Source organism: Pholcus phalangioides, unplaced genomic scaffold (genome assembly GCF_987345545.1).
Source record: "Pholcus phalangioides strain wild (caught in Gottingen) unplaced genomic scaffold, Ppha-v1.0 ptg000042l_1, whole genome shotgun sequence".
NCBI classification, from domain to species: Eukaryota; Metazoa; Arthropoda; class Arachnida; order Araneae; family Pholcidae; genus Pholcus; species Pholcus phalangioides.
In genome coordinates, this window is record NW_028301628.1 from 19,812,253 (window position 1) to 19,829,903 (window position 17,651).

The following is a 17,651-nucleotide window of genomic DNA, read 5'->3' on the forward strand; positions in this document are numbered from 1 at the left end:
TTACAGTACGAAAAGCTAAAAATTGTAAGAATCTTCCAGGGCCCCAGGGCTAGAGCCATGTCAGCCCCACCCTTGTGGGGGCCATGCCTTAACAAGGAAGAATTTCTCTTTGAAGTATAAAGCCTCAAATATACCATGCATTAGCAATAAAAAGACTTGAAAAATGTCACTCCATCAACTATGCTTATTTATAAAAATAAATTTTATGAAGGGTATCCCGACATAATAGCCAGCCGTAACTAAGCTGGGGCAACTGGTTGCATCCCGAACCAAACGGGGAGCCTTACAAAAAATTTACACTTATTTTGCAAAATATTTTCCTCTTTAAGGGCCCCGAGAAGATGCGCTACGACCCTGATAACAACTGCACTGAGAATACTTCTGACACTACCGATTATAGTTGCTTCTACGACCTACCAACTGACCCAAAGTCAATTTTTGAGTACAACTAAAGTCATTTGTTTTTTCTATTACATTCTGTCATGTCACTGTTTATATTTTTTGTGTTTTCTATTTATTGTTAACAATTTTGTATATGTTTTTTTTGTTCCGTTTATTCCATTTAACTTATTTTAATTCTAAGTATTAAGTGTATCATGTGTGCAATGTGTAATGATGCTTTGTATATAAATAAAAAAATTAATTCGTAATATAAATGATGACTTTTATTCCAAAAGATAATGGGAAAAGAAACACTTTTGAGAAAAACCATAGCTTCAGTCATCCAGGTCGGCTGAAGTTGGTTTTTCAACTTCGACGTGAAATGCTAGCCTGTCTAAGACCTACAATATGATACTTGCATTAGGGCCGTAACCAAGTGGGGAAGGAGCATAATTTAGGAAGAAGAAAATTTTAGATAGGAACAAAAAAAAAGTTATAAAATTATCGAATTTCAAAGTTGGGGGGGGGGGAGGCGCGATAAAATTATGTTTGCCCCGGACGGCAAACATCCTAGTTACGGCCCTGACTCGTAGAATACGATAAGTTCGGATGACTTCTGAGTTCAGTTGGTTTCCGAGTTCTGAAGGGCGGGTACACACTGGCCTAAGGAAATTATGGAACGATATAATCGACAATTCGGAACGATCAAACTACATATTCGTGCAAGTCTTGTGGAGTAAGTTAACGATATTGAAATTTTTTGGGCGCCAAAGTGCGGTGTCATTTCTGAAAAAAGTGGCAAATGACAATGGTGAATTGAAGAAGGGCACGATAAAATACAACAGATGATACAACCGCAACAGATATACTGTTCAAATATAGTATTCTATTCAAATAAACTGACTCTACACATAACATCCAACGCAATGAATGAAGCCTACCAGCATATCAATATTTTGGACATCTCAAGCCGACACAAAATCTGCATCTTTACACCCAAATTTATTACTGGCAGCAGTTATTAATTTAAACATGCAATAATTAAGAAACAGCCGTAATTATACTTGAAAAAAAATCGTTGTTGAAAAAAATTGTTGAAAAAAATTGAATCGTTTTTTAACGATTAAATGAACAAATGCAAAATTTTTTATTTGAAGATTTTTTTTTATTTTTGCGAAAAAATGCGAAACTTCCGATTTTTTTATCTGTGAATACGCGTATCACTAACAATACATTATAGATCTCTTGAGAGTCTCTCGGAAAAAGAAAAATCTGAATCTAATAAACTGAAATAAAGGGTTTTTCTCATACATTTGCCTTCATATGCATAAACTTATATCTGGTCCATGGGCCTCGAGTCCCCCCCACACCAACACATTTGCCACCATCTTCATAACAACCTGTAGAAATATTAGGTTTGAGGGCGCTCCTATATACCTCTAATATGTTTATGCCTGTTTGCCTCTTCCCCATATAGGAAGGCCATTGCAATAGTAATAGCTCCTCACTCCGTGTATGGATCACAGCTAATACTACAGACTGACTATGACATTAGGTACGGAAATGTTTTTCAAAAGTGGGGGGGGGGGGAAGAAAACCCTCTAGCCTCTTACAGTCTTGCAGCTTGATAACTAACAGTATTTCGTTTCGAAAAAGAATATCTTGTATGATAATTACTCTCTTTTGAAATTATCCAAATTTCTCTATGTCGAACTACGCCGACAAATGTATGCCATTTCGACGTCGAACGGTACCGAAATCTCTACGTCGTTATATATCGGTGTGCTACTGGGGTTGGGGCTCGCCAATGACCCCAGCTTAGGGGACCATGTTTACAGCTTACTGCTGGGCTAATAGAAATGGGTTACCCCTTGAACATATGCACCAACAAACCATTTGATCTAATGAGGAAACTGTACGCGGATTGATTTACGTTTTGCTTACTGTACATGCACCTCATACACATTCTTATGCGGAATTTCTAACGAATTCGTTACATGCAGAACGTGTTGTGCGTGTGCGAACTAGGGTTGCGAAATTCGGAAACTGAGAAAAGAGGACGTCCTCCTTTCTGTTTTACGCCTGTGCGCACCCTTATAGTGACGTCACTTATCCCAATTTCCAAAACGGATGGCGCCACTATTCCGACCAATAAAAACCAGCCACAATATTTTTCCCCAACTCTAAAACAGAACTGCTAAAAAAAGCAGAAAAACTGGAAATTTCGGCGGTTATTGGTGAATGCGTGTGGGCGGGACCACACATACAAATACAACGCCACAACAGGCAAATTGCCCAACGAGGTGGCTGATAAGAACATCATGGATCGCCTACCTACTACTGCTACACCACACATGCACACAACCCCCCACCCACGCCGCGGAACTCCCAACGAATCGGTACATGCGGGAATGTGCGTGTACGTGTAGTGAAACCTGACGTGAAGTTTTTTGTTTTCTCTGTAATGCTTGTTATGTGTAGTGCTGCCATCTGCCACCAGTTTTTCTAGCTATGAGTGATCTCGAAGTGTTATGATTGAATGATTTATCGTTGTAGGACTGTTGCTCTCTGTGGCAATATAACATAAAAACATTCATATCAATGAAGAAATGTGTTTCAAAAAGGGAAAAAAATTTCCAAGAAAAATAATCCCGGAAACATGAAAAGGACAAAATGACCAATTTTCCAAAACGTAGGAGACGCTTGAAATGTCATCAAAAGGAGGACACGTCTTCCTAAAAGGTCGGTTGGTAACCCTAGTATGGACCTAACATTCATGTTGTGAGAGTTATGCTTGTTTTGTCTTACGCGATCTGTATTCCATGTTTTGAAGTGAAGATGATCAAATGTCAAAGTCATCCAGGAAATGCTGCATTTCAAATGCACTCAACGGACATGAGGGCGATGTTTTGTCGGAGTGAGAGTGAAAAAGAGGAAAGCTGTAGCCGAACTTCGAAGGGAGAGTCAGAATCAATAAAAGATGATAGGGTTAAAAACTTAATTGTTTGCCCTGATACGTCAGAGATCTCATTCCATTCTAGGGACCCAGGTTATTGGCAAAAGTGGGTTTTATTAAAATTTCTATAAACATCTTCAATCCAAAGATTCACTACAGGGGAAAAAAATTCACCAGCACAGTCAACGCTCGTTATAGTGACAACCCCATGTTATAACCACCATTCCATTATGACTGGTAGGATACATCTCAAATGTTTTTTCACAAAACGACTATCACATATATGTTTTACTTTCGATATAACGACTCTCCCAATACAGCGTCCGTTTTCGACGGGACGAAGAGGCTTCATTATCGTTGTCCAATGGCTATTTCCTGAACCGTTGGTTTAGAGACAAATTTCAATTAGAAAATATGTTTCAAATGATGTCCCCCATCATCTTAAACGTGATTCGAATGAAAAAAAAAAAAAGTTTCAAAATCTCAATTTTTCAAACGGTCCCCCTACCCTATAACTTCTAATTAGAAAGTATCTTTCACGAGGCCAACAAAATAATTTGTATGTTTCTAAGCACAATATTTGCTGAGATATTTGAATTCAAAAACAGAGGAAAATGAGCGTTGTTCACACACACACATTAGTTTATATACTGTTCTTTCTCCCCTTTCCTGTTTTTTTAAATTCAAATACCACAACAAATATCACACTTAGAAACATGGTAAGTTTTATGTTCGGCCTCAGCAACTTCCTAATCGGAAGTTAGGGAATATGGGGAAGTATAAAAATGTAATTTTTTTTAACTTTTTATTAATAATTTCTTTCGTTCGAACGACATTTAAGATGATGGGGGACATCATTTGAAACGTTTTTTCTAATTGAAAGTTGTCTCTAAAACCAAATGGTCCAGGAAATGCTCATTGGCCCATAAGAGAGAGAGAGGACACACCTTGTATAATTATAATCTATAAATTCTCTTCTGATTGATTTTCCATTTTGAAAAAACCTTAGCTCTTCCAACAATATCTTCTGCACAAATTTAAAGCAAACGATTCTGATGATCATCTTCAGATTCATATAAATACTTTTTGAGTAATTTCCAGTTGAAATGATTTTTCTTTTCCCTCCTTGATGATTCACAACTGTGGTCTCAACCACCACACATTTCACACCTCGATATGAGAGCCATGTCAGATTTGTGTTGCTGAAACGTATTAGTATGCTTGTGTCTGGCAGACTGACGAGGCTCTAGCCCCGGGACAATTCTAGTCATTTTTTTGTTTTTCTACACTATAAATTTACCATAGAGGGCCTATCAAAGGTCCTAGCCCAGGGGTCATGTCTACAGAATGGCCTAACCCACATGGGTAAAGGGCTTATATCCCAGAAGGGGCAGAACGTGAGCCTTGTCTGGTATGACAGCACATGGTGTCCAGCATTGTCTCGTGTTTAATAGGTGGTGCTATCCATCTTCCAAATATCTAATGTGTGAATATTTGAAGTTTAATGCCTATTTCTGTTATTGGTCTGTGATTGCGATCATTATAACAGGGGCGGCTTGAGACAAAATCTTTACCCGGACCTGTTTTTGTTCACCCTCATGCCCCTCGAGTCTAACTTTTCCCTATTCCCACAATTCCTAAAAAAAACTTCACTTTCATCTGAGATTTGGCGTCCTCCTACAGCGATACCCCATGTGGCTGCATTTTCCAAGAGCCGTCTCTGCACATCATGGCAACAGATATTTTTTCAAAGGGATAGCCAACTCCAAGGAAAACTTCAGAAAATTGTATTTAGCCAACCACCACTGCACATTAGTGGGTCCCAAACCCAGATTTTCGGGATGTGAAACTCATGACCGCATAGCGGCTAGATGACAACACCGTGGGTATTCGTGCTCGAATTTTTACAGATTGTTTTTTTTTTCTCCAATGATCTCTGAATTTTTTTCAATTCGAAAGGGAATTGCTGTCTCTGAATATGGGCGAGTAACTGTGAAAGTACCATAATTTGTTAAATAACCAACAGGAGGAAAAACCCTAAGAAATTGGATAATTCTTTATAATAGCCACTCATTAAGGAATGCAACTTGATTTTTTTTTTTAAATTGAGAAAATAAATGCTCCCTCTGGGAAACAACTGTATGGCAAATGACACTCGCCAGGTCGAGGTAGGTAACTCATATAGTATATTGTGACAAATAAGAATTATTAAGAATAGTTTATTAAGAAAGGAGAAAAAAAAACAATATATATAAATATAGTATTCTACTCAAGGGATCGTTTGATCCGTCCAGAGTATACAAACATAAATTCTTCTGCGGTGGCAAACACTTTCGTATACTAACAAGTACTAAACAAAATACAAGTATACAGATAGACAAATATTTCAGAGGCCTAGGTGACACAACACTGTATACTGGGGGCCGAGAAGTACCTTCCTATTGTAGTAAAATATTGATAATTAGTTTTTTGAAAGCTCTTAATTCATTTTCATATTTTATTTCATTTGGCAGGTTATTAAAATAGAATTGCTTTTGGGTTAATGTTTTTTTAGGTTGTATAATATTATATTGAAAACCTCAACAGAGACATGTGTTTGTTGTGTGGGCGTTGCTTGATTTCAAACCAAGTAGGATTTTTATAAACAAACACTAGACTTCGGTATATATACAGTTTTTCAATATTAAATCTATAGTCTAATTTATAATTATAGGCAGATGGTGTAGGGTTACGAGAAGAAATAATGTTTATAGTTTTTCTCAGAGCACTTATTAAAACATTTCAATTCGATTCATAATCACCTCCCCAAACACATATAGCATACTGAATAAGTGAGTAGAACCAAGCAAAATAAAGTGTATGAATAAATTGAGATATATTTTTTAAGCAATATAAGTAGTTATACTATATTGGTAGTGGAACTACTTTTCAAGGCTACGACAGCACAATCATGATAGACGGTGAGGAAGTTATCATCATAGAGGAGGTATAAGGGTAGGGGGGAACCCTATATTTTTTTCGCCAACCTTGAGTCACATGACTGTCGTCCTCTCTTGTGCTGGTAAATTTCTTTCTACTGCTATTTCCTATTGGAATTTCTTGTCACGTGAAACATATTTCCCGAAATTATAAATACCAGTTATTTTAATTAAATGAAGCTAATTTATACTCATTAAAAAATATAATTAATTTGAAATTTACACTAACCACAAAGAAAAACATGCTAAATTAATATCTAATTTTTTATAAACTTCTCAAAAATATACTACCAGTTGTCACAGATAAAAACTGCTCAATTTGGTCATGAATTGGAGGAGCCGTCAAAAATGGGTAAAATTTTTCATTCAACTCAAAGACCAATAGTAAAGGAAAATTACTAAAATATTGAAATTTCAGTTTGTAGGATATTTTAAGTGGTTTTAATTCTTCCAGTCATTCTATTTGGTCTGCACATTCAGACCACACAAAGATCACATTTCTTGAGATAATTTCTGTATGCCACATGATATACATTACATAAAATCGTTTTCATAATATTAATATTTAATGAAGTAGGATAGTATATTCATGTGAATAATGCAAATAAAATAAATTAGGGGAAGATAATAGGCATATGGTGCAGTAGAAAAGATACGCTAGATCACCCTTTCAAAATCTGTTTAATGCATTTTGATCCATAGTTTTTTTATTTATGATAATGTCGAATTTGAAAAACATACAATTAAAGCCTGACTTTTGGGCCCACTGTACATCATCATCCCATAAATTTTTCATAGAAATCCACAAAATTTTATAAAAATTTTTAGGTTGAATTTTTTTGTAAGAAATATATATTTTTTTCGAAGTTGAATTGCTTTTTTGTCTCAAAACTTGAAAAGTATGTATCCGTATCCCATGGGACGTGTGAACAATGTTTTTATACACGTCCTTTCCAAAAATTCCCAGGTATTTCATGAGCTATAGCTCGTCAGCACCTCTGAATACGTGTATTTTAGGCCATTACCTGGGTATAAATGAAATAAGGAATTGACATTAGAAAATCTAGTTTCCCTTATTTCGATCTCTAAAATCATATTTTATCCTAAATGCAAGTATAAGCACTAATTTAAAATTTTGACCTCCCAAATGTTTTTCCTGACTTTAACCAAATATTTTACTTCTTCCCCCCCTCCCCGACTTTACAGGTCACTAAAAAGCCTTTTCTTCACATTAAATTTTTTCATTAGGCTAATGTTATATCAATAAATGAGACTTCCATCATATTTATAGGTTTTGCTGCATTACGGTAGTTTCTGTAGAATTTCTCAGGTATAATTTTCAGTGTTGCTTCAGACATCCCGTCTTTCCCAAATTTGAATATATGCTTCAGACAAAGTGATCATTTGAGGTAAAATTTCAGTAACATGGAGATCTTGCATTTCAAACCACTTGCCAGATCCTCTGTGCAGTACATGCACCCGGTACGTGCCCTTGTCGGGCCCAGGTTCTCCGTCATGCACTATATTAACGATGAGGTCATAAACACCTCCGCCAATCTTGTTCACAGAGTTCGGCTGCAAAAGTTCAATCAAATCGACATTCTTGATGGGGAAATTCACAATGGTATTGTTCTTCTCGACAAAAAATGTGTTTTTTGTGAAACGCTTGATACATAAAATTAAATATCGCGGCAGCGATGTAATTTCGAAACGCTTCATTTTGGAGTCTTTGTAAGTTTTGTATTCTTTTTCCGTCGTGCCATTGAATTTGGACAGAATGGTGAAGAGTGGCACTTGAGGGATGATGTTTTCTCTGAGCTCATCCTTAAATAAAGGAGGAGGCGGCAAATCAACAGTCAAATACAGGAAACCAGTTTCTTCCTCTTTCTCCCTGTACTCTTCTTCGAGAAGCAGCTGTTTCCTTTCTTCTTCGCTGATGTCAATAGGAAGTATCGTCCTGGTGTATATTTTCATCGATCCACGGAAAGCGGAATAAATTATACTGCTCTTCGGCTTTCTGGTTCCATCTAGGGCTTGGTGTAAACTATTGAGGAACCAGGACAGGAAGGCAACGGGATCGCCCTGCTCTGTGATCTGGAACTTCTTCTCGCTGCACAGCACAACGGCCTGCAGCATTTCGTGCGGACTGACGTGGGCCTTGAAGTTGCGCGGATTCCACAGCTTCCTAAGGAGCTCCCCGAACCGCTGGACCAGCAACAGCCTGTTCAGGTCGGCGGGTCTCTTGGACGACGCGTAGTTCTCTTCGCGCAGGAAGAAGTTCCGCACGGGGGGAACGTGCGACAGCGCCTGCAGGATGACGTTGCAATAGTCGTTCGCCTTGATGTTGTTCAGGCCAACGATCCCCGGCATGTAGGTGGTGCCGTCGTAGGCTCTCGTCAGCTTGTCCTGGCGGTCCAGCCTGGCTATCTCGAACTCCGTGAAGGAAGGCTTCAGCACGTACGTTATGTCATCCAGCGACGAGTCTATGATCTCGTAATTGTCGGGTATGCAATAGAAGCGCAGGGTCCGGAGGTTCAGGAAGACATGGTGACCCGCCTGGACGCTGTGCATGTAAGCGTGCGTGTTCGGGCCTCTTCCCTGAAAGTACTTTCCGCACACCAAGCAAGCGTACACGTTTATGCGCGACAGAGACACCGAACACAATTTCTCGAAGTCGAAATCCAACACGTTCCTATTAATAGTGTCCAAGTACGGACAGTTTCGGCTACGTTCTTTGGCGGCCATAACTTGGATTGTTTACTTTACTGGGTAAGGGAATGAGGGCGCCTTTATATCAACTAGCACTGGCTCTTCTCAACATTTCCGTATTTTTCTGGACAAAACATGGTCAGTGACAGCAAGTTGTGCAGTTCCTTCGAATTCTCCATCGTACTGATGCCATTCCACTGCAAGACTAAAAAAAATACAGGCTCTTCTGTTTTAAAAAATAGTTCAATTTTATCAATAATTCGATTTATTTCGTCCCAAATCAGCAGAAAACTGGGTGTCACGAAAAACCATGATGTCTGGACAAGCAGTTTCGATCACTGTCATGTTATTCTTTCCCTAATGAGTGGCAACACCTTCTCACTGTTTGCATCCCGTAACACGAAGCTACTGTGTTATTTCTAGATATTTTAGGAGAAAGTCAGTGAAAAATGATGGCATATGAATGAAGTGGCTACTCGCGAAAAGACCGAGTTTCATCCCAACGATAGAGAGAGCGAACTTTGTTGTTTCTTCCCGAAAGCCTGCGGGTGCACATGTAAAAACTCTTACTAATGGTTATTTGTCTACCTAGGAACATGCAGGAGGAACCTCACGTAGTAAGGGCCGTAAACAGAAAAAAAGCTCGAACTTGGACCGAAGCTGCGAAATTGGTGAGTTCTTTTTGGCTCCAAAGATTCTTTTTATGGAATCGCAAACCTACGAGCGTTAGAAAAATTGGTGCTCTCGAGTTGCGCGATTGGAGTAAAATGAAAACAAAAAATTGGTGCGAGAGGATTTTCCTCTCCCTCACCTCTGTTTAACACACATTTCTTCCAAGTGAATAGAAGAATCATTTCTATCAATGACTGTTTTACAGATCACAACTTGATGTGATTTTATTTCTTTTGACAGAAACCCAATCAGAAATATTGATTGAATCTTCCGAAAAAAGTTTAAAAATATGAGATTAAAGAGATCAAACAATTGTGGTCAGTCTAATAATAAACAGCGTATATTTCAATAGTACCTTTTATTACTGTGGAATCGAAATGTACGGATTGAAAATGCAGTGAAAGTCTGTTTTAATCACTTGTTATTATCAGTGATGTTGTTATTATTGCATGTGATTGTCAGAGAGCCAATTAAGATATGGAAAAATATGAGCTCGCAGCAAGTTGAAAAATTAAAATGGGTTTTGCTGGAACCTCAATGAAATTCTCGAAACCTTTTTTTCCCCTTTTTATATATTTGAAAACTAAATTGAGGATGGACTACCACTTATAATCGCATATATGTGATTCCCAAACATTACTCTGGGGATGAAGAACTTCTGGCTAAAGTTGTGTCTATACAGGCTCACTCGCTCTGACCTCTGTTTGCCGTAGTTTTGCTTTGCAGATTTGTGGCACTTTTTTTATTTCTCTCCTCACACACAACCTAATTCGGACCATAGTCTTGGCTATTTAAAATCAAAGAAGCTATAGCTATACTTGCTCCTCCTCTGAAGTCTATTATTCGTCTAGTGTATGTTGCTTGCCTTGCGATGAAATATTTTGTGATATTGTTCTTTTCCTCCCCCTTCTGTTCCCATTCTCAGGCTTTCTTAATATACTATAGACAACATGTGTGAACTTCATTCAATTCAAACTTTTGTCGTTTCATAAATAATAAATATCAACGAAACCACAAAGCCATGCGATTGAGCAAACAGGTAATGAGGGAGAATATGTATTGTTCGGTCGCTTGGGTAAATCATTCTGATGGTACAAAATGTGCAAAAATGTGTCAAAAATTAGTTTTATTCATTTGAATCCTGTTCTTTTTCTAATGGTTTATGAAATGGAAAAACATTAGCTCTCACCTTATTTATTCATATACAATATTGTTAGTCATTATGGTTGAATGTGATCGGAGGAGAATCGACAATAAAGTTGGAGAGTTTACTTGATAACGATAGAATGGCCTCACAAATACACTCATTTACAAGTGTACAAAAGGAATAGTCTAGTCACTTACTTTGTGACCACTTGACCAACTTTTTTTTATGCTCTGCTATGATATCGAGCTGAATAGACCTTTGCAACAGTGCTATTGAAAAAATAATAATTTTCAAGAGTAATTTCACTCCTCTCCGAAATTTTAAGGGTAGTTTTGTTAAAAGTGGAGCATTTTTTGTAATGATAAACAGAGAAATAACTATTGAAAACAAAAACTTGAAATTTGAAGGAGTATTTTCACTTTTCAACAAAATTTGGAGGGGTAAAATTGAATTTTAATGTGTGAATCATGCATCTAGACATGTATTGGCGAATACTGCTTTGCAATGGTAAGTTTGGGTGACCATTATCCATGTCAGTAGACATGCTGATATAAATTCAAAAAAAATATTTGTGTTTTCCTGTCCGCATTGTCAGCATGCACATAGCGAAACATAGGTATACTCATGGAAAATTTTTGGCACAAATTACAATTTTTTTAGTTGCCATGGCGACTTGGTGCCTGGCATTTGTTGAGCCCTGGACTTGATCCGTATTTATAATTAATACTTCAAATCCCATTTCATTTACCTATTCCTCTCCTAGCTTAAACTGCTGTAGACTAAACAGAGAAATTTTCAAGAATAGCATGCTTTTTCTGTATCATAGAATTTTTTCATCTATGTATGTAGCGGTGTCTGGAGCTGGTGGGGGTTTTGGCATCAACAGTCAACAGCTACCAATCTGCATAGAGGTAATTTTGGTTCGTTTTCTGCAAATTTTGAAGATGAGTCAGATTGTGTAACCAAGATGAACAAATATCTGTTAGTGGGGCAGCATAGCACAACAGTTCTGCACATCTGGCTACCAGCATGAAACTTGATATGCTTGTCACTGAGCCAAACTGTGGGACCTACTGGAATGACGTAATTCAAGATGGCTGCTAAAATAAAACAATTTGATCTGTGATATTTTTTAAGTAATTTTTTTTGTATTTTCTACCATGCTGATTTCTAAGTAAGTATTGGGATGATACGTTGATTTAATTGAGTCAGCATGTGTATACAATGTGGAGACATCTCTTGTTTTTAAAATGACGGTGTTGACTCAAAAAATAGAAAATAACATGAAACATTTTGGAATTGAAAGTCTTAATATTCACAGTTCACAACTGCAGGAACATCTACTGTCCTTAATTCCAGGTCTAGATTTCAGCAAGTCAGGCGTAGAGGTATAGCTCTTCCTGGACTCCAAAGCCTTCTTCCAGTGTTGTTTTATTGCTGTTGTCCCCCATGTGAATGAATTGTGAATATACTTTGAATTTATTCAGTGAAATATTAGCTTCTAGCCTCATAAGAGCAACAATTTAAATTTAACAAAAATTTTGGGTCTTGAAGTCTTATCATCATATAGGCGTAATCAGTATTTGTGAAATCGTGTTCTGTTAGTCATGTATAGGTGCTACATAGTGGCCTCACTTTGTTCAGATATTTTTCTTTATTTAAAATTAATTTTTTAAATTGAGAATGTAAAACAAAGTTCACTTCACTTAAAAAAAAAAGTTTGAAAAGGCAAAATGGAACAGTTTGCATTAAATAAGCATTAAACCATTTATATTTATTTACGTCATTATAATGTTATCTGATAAAAAATAATTATTATGTTGAATTTCACAATAATGCAATGATTGTGAATGCGACTATTCAGTATCTTCAATATGATGAATTTCTAAAGAAAAGTGTTCTGACAGATTTGGCAGGGTTTTGGACAAGCACTGTCCTAAATACAGTACTTGCTTCACAATCATACATGAAAAATAAGATGTGAAGTAGAAATAATATTTATAACAAACTAAAAAATTGAAAATAGTGTTTAGTTAAACCATTATATGAGTGATATTAATTTTCTATCAGATTTCCATCAATTTGGAGAAACAATTAACTTAAAAAAAATCAAGTGACACCTTTTGAAAGATTTTTGATTTAGTTAGTTTTATATTCTGCTAGTATTTTGTTTTACTATGTTAGTATCATGAAGAAGAAAAAATTCTATAGGTTTCCACATAACATTTTGAAACTTGGAAGTTTTGGATACTTTTGAACAGTTTTACACAGTTTATCCTGCGTGTCCTATCCAAAACCCCAACCCTGGTTTTCATGCATGGCTGATGATCAGCTGCACAAACAAAATAATAAAAGAATCAAAAGGATTGATGGAGCTATTAGTTTATTAGTTATTATTATTATTAGTTTATTAGACAACCCTTCAGCTCTTTTCTAATGGATGTTTGCTGGACCAGTTATAGCAGAAATGATATCTGATTTTGGGAACTTTTGTGGTTCAACTGCAATTGATGATTTGTCGACAGAAGAAGAATATGATATATAGGAAGAGGATTTGAAACATAGAGATAACACTAAAGCATTTCACAAAATGTTCCTCAAATGTATTTTAAAGCTGGTCAAGGTTTTCAAAACACATGGGAACTGTTTTTGGAGAAGATGTATTAGTTACTAAAACAAAATCATCAGAGGAAGGGACCAGGTCTAAGAGGGAAGCTTTACAGATAGGAAGATCAAGATATCAAAAGTTCATAAATAAGCGACTTCATACAGGGGGAAACTTCTGTACACGCCGTCATTAAGAGATGTAGACTTAACACTGTTTACGAAAAAAAAACGATCCAGTTAAACAAATTCTCTGTCAACATGAAAGAGGTCACTATGCCCTGAAAAAGTCAAAAGAAGCATTATTTTGGACCTTTTTTTTTTCAGGTAAAAAATTTTTTCATGCCTTAAAAATTGTTCTGGCACCTAGATTTTTTTGCGATTTGTCCAGCCTTGTTTTCAAGTACTTTTGCTTTATTTAAAGAATGCAGTCAACCCTTCTCCCAATTGTTATATCAATAGGAAAATATATATGTGATAGTTATCATGACTTATCCATCTTTTTGTTAATTTTTGAAACAATTTTTTTCGTGAATGGTGCTCATTTTCCCACTTGACAGCCATATCCATTTTAAATGTAAAAAAAAAATTCTCATACACTCATGAAAAGCTTTCTTCAACTTTGTACAACCACCGTCTTAATAAAAAGTTGTGTGAACTGCATTACCCTGATCTTAAGGTATTTGCATGCAATCCGATCTGTTTGACACAAATCACATTTCCTTGCTTATCTCTGCTGGTGCAATCTAATCATAGATTGTGTTCTCAACTTTGAGGTGCGAACACTAGCTGATCTCCCCGGTAAAAAGTCTCGCCACAAAGAGCAACAGGCCTATAACAATACAATTATTCAAGCATTACACAGAAACAAACTTCATGTCAGTTTTACTACACATGCACACACATTCCAACATTTACCGATTCATTAGAAATTGCGCAGAGGAATATGGACAAGGTGCATGTGTGGTTCAGTAGTAGTTTTGGTTGGCAGGTTGTGTGATTTTGTATAAACTGAAAGATTCAGGATGATTAATTAATTTCTTAAAATAATAATTTATTTACAACACGAAACATGATAAGACAAAACAAAAATCTACGGGAGCGACATGTTACTCGCTTGATGGTTCGGTCGCCAATCCTGATTTTCCTGCGTGACAATAGGATGGCGTCGGCTTTACAAGTGCCGCCATCTGCGAGATAAAATACTAATCGAATCTTACCGCATAGTCATAGATTGTTTGGTTAGGGGATCACGGTTTCCAACTCATTTGCTTGAGAGTTAAAGGAGAGGGTAAAAATAATTGTAGTTTCATTGTGCAGAAATAACTCCATGTGCAGAGGACTTTACAGATACCTTATTCCATTTTATTGCTTGAAGTTAGATTCCGATTATTCTTATTTTTCTAATTTAATTTGCCCAAGAAGAAAATTTGAATTTTCCTTCTGATTGCAGGCACTGGAATTATACCCTCAAATGCCTATGAGTCATAAGGATATTTTTAATATAATTAAAAACAGAGGACTTAAAGATGTCAGGTATGTGTTTCTTGTAATTTTGTGGAAAATTTATGACATGATTTCATGACCTCTAAAATATTGGAAATTTTATTTCTAATTCATTTGAAAAGTTATTCATCAAATATTTTAATTTCTTTATTCTGATTTGGAAATTCATCATCTTTTTAGTTTTTAGTCAAGGTCTTTGTCTTTAATACTAGTGATATTGAGCCAAATTTTAGTAATTTTTTTGTCAAGTGCACTATCTCCTTATCATGAAAATGATTTTAAAAAATTCAAACAGTTGTTTGATTCTCCTTTCATTTATTTTTCATTTTATCTTATTTTCTGCATTTTATCTGAAGTTCCTCTTCTAGTTTACTTGTTAAATCTGAGACAAAAGAAAAACATGCTTGCTAAAGGTGATAGAATTTCAAGAATTTCAATGTATGGTCATTATAAGCAGTTCCTACTACTTAAGAGAGGAAGCTAAATATAGTCAGTGTGAGTTGCTTAGTGCGATCACATCAGGGTACTCTGGGTTTCTGATAATATAACCGATTGATAACTATATCCAAATGTGAATATGAGGGTCATGCGTTCCATTTGAATAAATACAATTTGTAAAAACGGGATAGAAACTTTTTCTTTTTCCACATAACTGGTTGCAAAATGTTCAATCGTGCCGTTTTTATTTAACATTTTCTAAAACACAACATTTTTGCTTCAGGCTAAAATCCTGCATTTATTGTTGTTATTTAACCATTATGAGATTAAGAACTGTAATGTGTTTTATAAATTACGATTATTTTTTAATGTATGGTACATTTCATAGTTCCTCTGAAGAAGTCTGCCATATCTTTGAATTGTGCAAATCTGGTCAACAGAAAAAAATTTACCAAGAACTGAAGGAACAGGCCTTTTTTTACATTAAATTTGTCTCCACTGTAGGTGGACCAGTGCAAGAGAGTTTTATGCATAGTAGCAGCAGGCCCTGAATGAGGCGCATCAGAATGTGATGTATCTGTGGTGTACCTAGGAAGTTTTGTTTCTGATGAATTCTTGCTGTGTGTTTTTACGAAGAGCTGCCATCTGAATTCAGATTCAGAAGTAACCAACTTGTGGTTGAGAGATAAGTTACGGGGGGGGGGGGGGCTTAATGTTTTTCTTACAAGCTGACTGGTATTACTATCATGGATGGAACTAGGATTACAGATTTGGGAATTCTCATTGATGAGCGTAGGGTTCTTAAATATTGTGATACTTCCAAAAATATCAGATATTTTTGATAGAATAGTCAACATATTGTGTTGATAATGAACATTTAGAGCTTGATGTAAACTGATAGTCAGAACATATCCCTTTATCTAACAACATTGTGTAAACTAAAATTTATCACATTTCAAACTTGACAAAGATTTGCATTTGATAATTAATGAGATATCATAAATCCTTTTTTACATTCAACTGGAGAAGCGGGTTAAAGATGATATTTTTGAAAAAGTCTATACTTTTCTTGACTGAAAATATTAGTTGATTCTTAACTAAAAATAGAAAAAAATTCTTGACTGAAAATATTAGTTGATTCTTGACTGAAAAAATTGGTTGATTCTCAATTAAAAATAGAAAAACATTCTTGACTGAAAATATCAAACCATCCTCGATTGAAAACATCAGACCATTCTCAATTGAAAATATCAACCCATTTTTGACTGAAAACATCAGACCATTCTCAATTGAAAATATCAACCCATTTTTGACTGAAAACATCAGACCATTCTCAATTGAAAATATCAACCCATTTTTGACTGAAAACATCAGACCATTCTCAATTGAAAATATCAACCCATTTTTGGCTGAAAACATCAAACAACCATCCTCGACTGAAAACATCCCCCAATTGAAACTATCAAAAAATTTTCAATTGAAACTATCAAAAAATTTTCAATTGAAAATATCAAACATTCTCAATTGAAAATATCAAACATTCTCAATTGAAAATATCAAACATTCTCAATTGAAAATATCAAACATTCTCAATTGAAAATATCAAACATTCTCAATTGAAAATATCAAACATTCTCAATTGAAAATATCAAACATTCTCAATTGAAAATATCAAACATTCTCAATTGAAAATATCAAACATTCTCAATTGAAAATATCAAACATTCTCAATTGAAAATATCAAACATTCTCAATTGAAAATATCAAACATTCTCAATTGAAATTATAACCATCCCCTGATTAAAATTATCAAACTATTCCCAATTGAAAATATCATCCTATTTTTTCAACAGAAAATAGTGTTACGAAAACTATGTTTTATCATTGTCATTGTCCACCTGTAAATATCAGTAGTGCAATTTGTTATAAACCCTTCAAAATGCCATTCAAGTTGAACAATGCTGAACTGGAAATGTAAAGATAATCAACTCAATAGGTACTCAAATCTTCTAGATTGATCTAGAAACTCTCGCATCACCTCAAGATGGTGGTGCCGCTAGTTGTGAACTATGGTAGACTTTTCTCAAATTCCCCATATCTTTAAAAACAATGAGAGGAATAGAGAGGGTGGTCAGTTGTTGGACTTTATGCTCAATGTGAGAACTCTATTTATTGTAAATAGCTGTTTTCTGTAAAATAAATCTGTCACATCCTGCAAATTGTTCCTCTGCTTATTTCAAGGACTTGTGAAAAATTATCT

At 35.6% G+C, this 17,651-nt stretch overlaps 2 protein-coding genes across 3 annotated transcripts in view; one reads left to right on the plus strand and one right to left on the minus strand.

Annotated features, from left to right (window-relative positions):
• Positions 1 to 5,540: 5,540 nt before the first annotated feature.
• Usp39 (ubiquitin specific protease 39) lies at positions 5,541 to 9,126 on the minus strand. The gene has a single exon (XM_089255325.1). The coding sequence runs from the start codon at positions 9,058 to 9,060 to the stop codon at positions 7,666 to 7,668; it is 1,395 nt and encodes a 464-aa protein (XP_089111451.1). The 5' UTR covers positions 9,061 to 9,126; the 3' UTR covers positions 5,541 to 7,665.
• A 260-nt stretch (positions 9,127 to 9,386) lies between these two features.
• The window catches only part of Asx (transcriptional regulator additional sex combs), a 72,044-nt gene continuing 63,779 nt past the window's right edge, over positions 9,387 to 17,651 (plus strand). The window contains exons 1-2 of one of the 2 annotated variants that reach the window (XM_089255322.1): positions 9,387 to 9,695; positions 14,901 to 14,983. In XM_089255322.1, coding sequence (XP_089111448.1) covers positions 9,597 to 9,695; positions 14,901 to 14,983 — 182 coding nt within the window. In that variant the 5' untranslated portion in view covers positions 9,387 to 9,596. The remainder of the gene's footprint in view (positions 9,696 to 14,900; positions 14,984 to 17,651) is intronic. The other variant, XM_089255324.1, reaches the window with a different exon arrangement.